The sequence below is a fragment of the Cynoglossus semilaevis genome, chromosome 8 (genome assembly GCF_000523025.1).
Source record: "Cynoglossus semilaevis isolate Cse_v1.0 chromosome 8, Cse_v1.0, whole genome shotgun sequence".
Lineage (NCBI taxonomy): Eukaryota > Metazoa > Chordata > Actinopteri > Pleuronectiformes > Cynoglossidae > Cynoglossus > Cynoglossus semilaevis.
This window is the reverse complement of record NC_024314.1, coordinates 29,269,876-29,277,671: the sequence shown is the minus strand read 5'-3', so window position 1 is coordinate 29,277,671 and position 7,796 is coordinate 29,269,876. Positions and strand designations below refer to the sequence as shown.

Below are 7,796 nucleotides of genomic sequence, written 5' to 3'. Positions count from 1 at the left end.
CCTGACCCCCCCCCACCACCACCATCCACTCTGTTTGAATTTATACTAAATGTAACTGCAAGAACATGAACTGTGCAAAGTGAACAGAGAAATAAAAACAGCTGCTTCCTGAGATCCACTCGGTTCTGGAGGTTCTTTGACGGCGGCCGTGACTCGAGTCACTTCAGTCTGGAGTTCATTCATTAGACTCGTACAGACTAGAACATGTGACATGACACCATCGCGTCATCAACTGGACTCGGACGTCGTCGTTTTGGTCGATTTTTATTGAGACAATAATAGAAGTGTTTCATTGAAACAAGAGTAACACTGGTGGGCTCCCCCTAGTGGGCTCCTGAGCCCCGACTGCTGCGACCCTGACTCCAAAGTGTTTAGATGTAACAGATCAGACAGAATCAAACGATTCAACAAGTCAACAAGTCTTTCAGTCTTAACGGAGACAAAAGTCAGAGATACAAATTCACCGTTTTTTCTTTTTTTCATGTTTGTTTTTACAGCTCAAAATCAAAAAAGGACAAAACAGAAGCCTATATACAGTTCAACACAGAGGGTATTCATATATAATATAGATATACATGTATATGTACATACAGTATTATATAAATATAGTAAAATAGATTAAATTACATTGATTTGACAGCAGGTGGTGACGTTGACTTAGTGTTGGAAGCACAGCTGTACTGGGCAGAGTCCACGTCAGGGCTTCCACTTCAGTGTCAAACTGTGGAGGAGTGTGTGCAACCACGGAGCAACAATACTCAAAGACCTGCCTTTGTTTCTTTTCTACGTTTGGTCTCCAGAGGGCGCCAGCACTGAGGAACAGTTCTGGTTCCAGGGCTTTTTTTTTTCTGCAAGTCTTCCAGGTTTATTAGAACCACAGCATGTGGTCAGATTCAAAGTCTTTCATTAAGAAAAACATCTTCTAAATTTCCTCCCCGCCAGGTCAGAGGTCACAGGTCGGGGAGGAAATGAAGGTCTGCAGCCTCAGGTTACGGTCGCGGCGGCGTGCGTTCTTCTGACGATATCTTCAGCAGGTTTTCGTTGTTTTTTTGTTGTTTGTTTTTTTACAAAAGAGTAAATAGAGTGGGCCTCGTGTCGGAGGCCTCCAGTGTCGCAGCGGTTCTGAGTAAAACAGACACGACAGGAAACATAACGGAGCCTCGGTACGAACACTGAGCGGCGGCAGCGATTTCCTCGCCGTGTCTGTGAGAACGGACAAATCCAACTTTTTTAAGTGTGCTAAACTGTAAGTGCTTTCAGTAAACCAACGTTTCACAAACAAATTTGGCAAAATTTGGACTGAAAAAAAAAAGTTGGAATAAAATTAATGTTCAAATCCAACGGCCACAAGACCTCAGTGACATCACTGATCTGACATCACAGCCACGCTCCTGCCACACACGTGAGTGTTGTAGTGGGCGGCGGTCTGTGATCAGGCACCTTCATATATTTGTTTCATCTGTACCGACAACTACAAAAAAATACAAAGAGCAAAAAATAACAACGGAAAAATCTACAATAAAAAGAGGAGAAAAAAAAAGAAACGCCGTCGTCGTCGTCGTCACGGCCGAAAACAACAAACTGTACAAAGGTTCAATACATTCTCTCAGAATGGCAATAGTCTGACGCTCAGGAAGGGGGCGCCGAGCATCAAGTCAGTTCCTGTGTTTTCTTCTTCTTCACTACAGGCGCCCCCCCCCCCGGCTGCAGCCCCAGTGTGTGACCATCAGTGTCCAGTGTTGGCCGGCGTCTCCTCAGTGGCGGAGGCGTTGTGGATCCAGTCCAGGATGATGAGGCTCATGCTGGAGACCATGACCACCAGGCCCAGCAGGAGGAAGGCAGCGGCCTGGGGGGAGGAGAGGGGAGAAAACAGGGGGGTGAGACGGTGTTTGTTAGCAACTCCTGTAGCTACGAAGCTAACGACCACTTTATTTGTTGACGTAATGTAAATAGAGATTATGACTTTTTTTAAATTCTTTGTTTATTCTTTGTTTGATTGACAGCTCTCAGAGCCCAATGACGTCTCAGTGTCAGGCGGTGGAGGAGCGCGGTTCTTACCCCGATCTTCTGCATCGACTTCATGGACTCCTTCTTGACCAGTTTGATGTAGAAGGCCGAGGGCAGGATGAAGATGAGCATGGCCGCCGCAGACGCTCCTGTGGACACAGGTGGAACGTTAGCAACAACACTTAGCCTATCGTTAGCATTTACACACACACACACACAGGCAGACACCGACCAACGAAGCCGAAGATGTCCCTGATGGTGGGCACCAGGATGACCAGGGTGTTGGTCCCGGCCAGCAGAGCCACGGTGATGACGATGTGACGGATCCAGCTGAACTCCTTGGACTTGGTCACGTGCTGGTTGATGGAGGTACGGATCTGCACAGAGTGGAAGAAGAAGCCGTTAGCCGCCGCGCTAAAGCTAAGTCCCGCTGACTGACGTTCTGGAGACGTTCTAAACCTACTGGGAACAGAACCACGGGGACGGTGAGGGTGACGGCAGACAGCACGGCCAGACGGACGATCATCAGGAGAACGTCGTACTTGTAGACCCTGGAGTAGGTGTGCAGCAGCTCGGGCTCCACGTGGGCTGTGGAGGAAGGTGGGAGCCACAGTTTTAGAACAAAGACTGGAGAACCTGGAGAACCTGGAGAACCTGCGTGTTGGAGAACCTGGAGAACCAGGAGAACCTGCGTGTCCATCTGTTCTGTCGCTTCCTGACTTTTCAACCAATAATGAAAAAAAAACATGAAAGGAACAGAGGAACCGTCTGATCTGAGTCTGTTCTAACGTCTCTGTTTCTATGGAAACAACATAAACGTCTCCACTGATTCTACTGCCTGAGGGAACGTCATGTTCTCGTCTAACTGGTCAACAGTTCCAGGAACATCCAGGCGTTCCAGCCAAGAGCAAACACGAGGTCTGGACACAGACTGTGGTCAGCGGTCCAGCTGCCAGCCTGACCTCTGGTGACTCACCGTTGAAGGTCAGATATCCAAAGAGTCCAGCCAGCAGGTACATGATGAACATGGCCAGGAAGGAGACGTTAGCCACGCCCTGCATCCTCCGACGGGAACGGCTGTTTGGAGGGAGACAGAACCGTCGTTCAGGTGGAAGAACACGATGACGGAACCGCTGCAGTTCTGCTTTGTTTTAGTGGAACTTACTCTTTGAGCTCCTCGTACATGGGCAGGATGGACGGGTGACACACGAAGGCGAAGGTCAGGATGGGAATGGCGTAGACCGTCTGGAGACCACAGGAGCAGAACTCATTTAAAAACAAACAAACTTCACACAGGTCAGAGGTCACAGGTCAGAGGTCAGAGGGAGATGCCGACCTGAGAGTTGAAGACGAAGTATTTGGGCGTACACGAGTCTTCACTGTAGTCCACGGTGCTGTTGGGATGAAGGGCGGCGCTGGTGTTCGTGGAGTTGTTGGTGACGTCTTCAGGCAGAGGACACGGGATCTGGAACTTCTTGATGATGACCTGGAGAAGGGACCACATGGGGGGGGGGGTCAGGGGGGCACATCTGGATGTGTGTGTGTGTGTGTGTGTGTGTGTTACCCACCACTATCAGGAAGAACACCATGCAGAGCAGCGACAGGCCGCTGGTGTAACCAAGGTAACCTGAGGGACAGACACAACACAACACGTCAGCTGCTGTTCTGTGACGCTGCAGCGCCACCTGGGTTCACACTGGAACACAGGACCCAGGACCCAGAACTCATACCTAGGTTCTTGAGCAGGGACAGAGGCAGGATGATGACCAGCGACACCAGCAGCACCAGGTAGTCTCCGTTGGTGTACCACTCCCTGAAACACCACACAAACACAGGTCAGAGTTCACGGTCTGGTCTGACACGAGCTGGCTTTGTTTTTCATAGCTGCTGCCATCCTGAAGGGGGCGCACCGAGCCCATCATTATTTATTTGTTACTTTGCTTCAAATGTTTAAACTCGTTGTCTGAAACTGGCGGGTTTTCGTTTACTTCGAGTATGTACCACTCGCTGGCCACTAGGTGGTGGTAAGTTCACCTACTATATCTGTGTTGAACGTTTACCGCTGCATCGTTTTTATACGTCTAGTCCCGTAAACTGTAAACTGTAAACGGGGCCAGAACATTTTCACCATAAACGAGGGGAAATGGTACCGGAGCATTTTGTGTGTTTTAACGGAGTTTCCACTGGTACGAACGACATTAGCAGCACGTTAGCAAGTAGTGTAGCCGTGTTAGGCTAGGCTAGGCTAAGCTAGCCGTGCTAACAACCTCAGCCTCGCTGCCTCTGTGGGATTCACCAGAAGATTTGAATCTTGCGAGTGGCATTACTGCCCCCTATTGGTTCTATGTTTTACTGCTCGTTCTTTCTTTCAGTGGACGTCGTCACCACAATCGTGAATGTACGAGGACCGTCTGTTACTCACCCATTTCCTTCTCCAACAAACGTTTTAATGACGATGGGCAGCTCGTACTTGACGATGTAGAGGTAGCTGGACATGGCTGCAGAGACCAGCGGACGCAGTTAGCATCGTCGCAGAAAAATACAGGAAACATTTGGATGAAGAAAATGAAGTTTCTCACCTCCGATGTTCTGCATGGTGATGGAGAAGGACGCGGCCACTTTACCCGGCAACCCGAAGGCTTTGTAGCCCAGCTGCTCGTAAACCAGCGCTCCTGTAAAACAACCAGAAGAAATGAAGAACAATCAAAGTGGAAACAGAAGTGGGAAAGTACCAGCTGGTACTGTTGCAGGAACTCACCTCCTTCGTTGGCTGTCTTCAAAAGCAGGTGGACAGAGTACAGGGAGAAGATGGCCACGGCCACCAGGAGGATCCTGTGGACCAGGAGAGCACGCTGTAAATACTGTGCATGGACAAACTGAGCCAACAGAGGGCAGTGTGACGTCTTTTCACCTGGTACCTGGACCATCCACCTCCACCACAACCAGATACGTTGATTATTTCTCTTTACTTCGTGGGCTAACTCCTGGATTTGACTGAGATTTTCTCAACCTTGGAGACCAGGACCCGCTCCAGGTCCAGGACCAGGACCAGGACCAGGACCAGGACCAGGACCTGGACTGACACCAGCTACAGTGCCAGCTCAGTGTTTTTGGGGAACTTTGAGTGCTGGTCATTTGACACCTGTCCTGTGAAGGTGATCAGGTGCCCCCCCCCCCCCCCAGCTGTCATTCTCCTCCTGGCCACTAGGACACACCTTAGATGCAGTGCAGTAAAATCAACAGCTCATTCAGAAGTGAAGCAGCTGTGAGTCCACCGTGTCCTCTGATTGGCTGACGGTTCATGATCTCCTGTGTGTGTGTGTGTGTGTGTGTGTGTGTGTGTGTGTCCTCTCCTTTATATAACTCTGCAGCAGGATTACCAGGACTAAGCTGTTCTCCTGAGGCCACGCCCATGTTTCTAACTGTCAACAGACCATGGTGTGTCGGTTGTTCAGTGTCACTGACTGTCAGTCGTTCTCTGTCGACGCCACAGTTTGGTCAACGTACAACAACTGAAGTGATGAGAAAATACAGCCGACGACCGAGAACAGGAACATCATCAAACCTTGAACCCCATGTAATCAGATTACACTCTCACACACTCTCACACTCTCTCACACACACACACACTCTCACACACACACGCCCCCCCCCCCAATAGGAAACAGGACCACAGAGAGGAACAGAACATGATGTGCCGTGACCTTGATGACCTTTATCTGGGTATTGAACACAGTGACACCTGAGTTTCCTGGACTCCGAGGCCACGCCCACAGTCACCTGACCCGCCCCCCCCCCTTTTTTTCCCAGTCTTTCCAGATGTTAAACAGTGAAGGAGCCACAAACGGTCGACCAATCACAGGTGGGATTCAAACCTGTGTCAGAAACACATCAACTCACACGAAGAGGGCGATGCCCGTGTTGGCCATGGCGTAGGACAGACCCAGGATCCCGCTGCCCATGATGGCGTTGCCCAGGTTGAAGACGGACATGCCGAAGGAGGCATTGCCCTGGTGCTGGGGGGGAAATGAGGAGGAGGAGGAGGAGGAGGAGCTCTTACATATTCTGTCTCATACTTCTTCTTCTCCAGGCTGCTGTCAGGCAGGAACTTCTGACTCTCTGCGTCTAACTCAGGACAGTTACTGTGGGGGGGGGGGCAGAGAGAGCGAGAGAGAGAGAGCATTAGAAGACATGGAAACAGTGTCAGTACCAGGGCAGTACCAGGGCGGTACCAGGGCAGTACCAGGGAAGTACCAGGGCAGTACCAGGGCAGTACCAGGGCAGTACCAGGCTCACCTTCCCAGAGGAACTTTCTCGGGCCGTTCTGGAAACGTACACTCAACACTGTTGCTGCTGTTGTTGTCGTTGTCGTCGTCGTGGTACTGGTTCAGGAAGTCCATCTCAGTTCTGGTCACTGTCTCCTTCATACTGTGGCAACAAACAAACCAACAAACACAACAGGAATGTTACTTCTTAGTCCCCTTTGGTCCAAAAGTACTTTCATCTTTTTATGGCTTTATTGTTTGATGTTCTCTGTGTTCTGTTAGTTTGTTCTGACGGTCTCATGTCAACTTTTATTTGTTTGTTTGTTTATTTGTTTGTTTGTTTGTTTGTTTGTTTGTTTCTGCCTTGTTCAGACTCCAGAACCAAATAATCGACCAGGTTCAAGCCTTTAATTCTACGTCGTTGTGCTAGCTCGGATTTTTGACCAATCACAGTGTTGACGTCACGTCAAAACTCACGCACACGCTGTACTGACGATTCAGCCTGAGAAGACTGAAAACAGACTAAATGATCGTATTTGGATGAAAGCTGTCGTAGAATCTCGGTATCGACGTGAATCGAAACGATCACCTTCACAAAAACGTAACCACGTTGAACGCTGCGTGATCATTGGTTGTAACGAGCCATGTGACATGCGAAGTATCACAGCTAAACTAAGACCAACACCGGCAGAACACAAACAATGTATTTGACAACGATATATCGAGTTATCAGTACCTGACATCGTTCATTTCTCTCCCACTTCTAGAACAAAGCGGCGGATTTTCAGCTACTGCGAACAAACAGCTGTAACAAAGAAGTGACGGTGAACCGTGCAGCGCATCGTCTCCAGGAACGAGCCGTGTCTTCCCACGCTGCCCCCCCCCCACGACACCTGACTCCGGCTTTGGCATCGCTGGAGGAGGACGGAGGTTCTTGACCGAACTTGGTTCTGCTGGAGCGGAACCTTCTGAGGTAGGACCACATTAAAGACCTCACAGCCTTTGATGTGACGTGGGGTTTAAAGTGTGTGTGTGTGTGGGGGGGTTGACCAGTGACAGCGGCAGGACGATGTAAAGGACCCCCCCCCCTCCCTCCCTGTCCGACTCCGTTCACGTGTCCAAATGTCAGTCTCCCACTCTGAGCGCGTTCACGCCGCCTTTAGAATAATAAATATTGTGGCGCGCGCAGGATCATGTGACCGTTGCTTGAGGAAGGGAGGGGGGAGTGGGTGACGCACCGTCAGTGGAAAAATACCAGCCCGGCTCGTTCTCCATCACCTCAGACTGACTGAATGACAAAGAAGACGCAGCGGATGCCGCAGAACTGGCGCACATGGTCCCTGTGATCACACCGCCCCCCCGTGTCCTGGTCCTGGTCCTGGTCCTGGTCCTGGTCCTGGTCCTGGTCCTGGACCTGGACCAGAGGTGAAGCTTCTGGTACCAGAACACGGACATGGTGGAACACCGTGGTCCAACCCCAGGCTCTCAGTGAACACCGGCACTTTCATGATTTAACAAGGGTTT

General features: G+C 50.3%; 1 protein-coding gene across 3 annotated transcripts in view; it reads right to left on the bottom strand.

Moving 5' to 3' along the window:
- Positions 1 to 251: 251 nt before the first annotated feature.
- The window catches only part of slc38a2 (solute carrier family 38 member 2), an 8,475-nt gene continuing 930 nt past the window's right edge, over positions 252 to 7,796 (bottom strand). Inside the window, exons 1-16 of one of the 3 annotated variants that reach the window (XM_025057979.1) lie at positions 7,511 to 7,710; positions 6,304 to 6,435; positions 6,068 to 6,149; positions 5,908 to 6,023; positions 4,766 to 4,839; positions 4,587 to 4,679; positions 4,430 to 4,505; positions 3,738 to 3,820; positions 3,576 to 3,634; positions 3,344 to 3,493; positions 3,173 to 3,252; positions 2,984 to 3,084; positions 2,471 to 2,595; positions 2,240 to 2,384; positions 2,059 to 2,156; positions 252 to 1,846 (exon numbers count right to left, since the gene is read on the bottom strand). In XM_025057979.1, the coding sequence (XP_024913747.1) occupies positions 1,727 to 1,846; positions 2,059 to 2,156; positions 2,240 to 2,384; positions 2,471 to 2,595; positions 2,984 to 3,084; positions 3,173 to 3,252; positions 3,344 to 3,493; positions 3,576 to 3,634; positions 3,738 to 3,820; positions 4,430 to 4,505; positions 4,587 to 4,679; positions 4,766 to 4,839; positions 5,908 to 6,023; positions 6,068 to 6,149; positions 6,304 to 6,434 (1,533 nt within the window). In that variant the 5' untranslated portion in view covers position 6,435; positions 7,511 to 7,710 and the 3' untranslated portion in view covers positions 252 to 1,726. Of the gene's footprint in view, positions 1,847 to 2,058; positions 2,157 to 2,239; positions 2,385 to 2,470; positions 2,596 to 2,983; positions 3,085 to 3,172; positions 3,253 to 3,343; positions 3,494 to 3,575; positions 3,635 to 3,737; positions 3,821 to 4,429; positions 4,506 to 4,586; positions 4,680 to 4,765; positions 4,840 to 5,907; positions 6,024 to 6,067; positions 6,150 to 6,303; positions 6,436 to 7,008; positions 7,356 to 7,510; positions 7,711 to 7,796 lie in introns of those variants that run through there. The other 2 variants (XM_008316068.3, XM_008316069.3) reach the window with 2 other exon arrangements.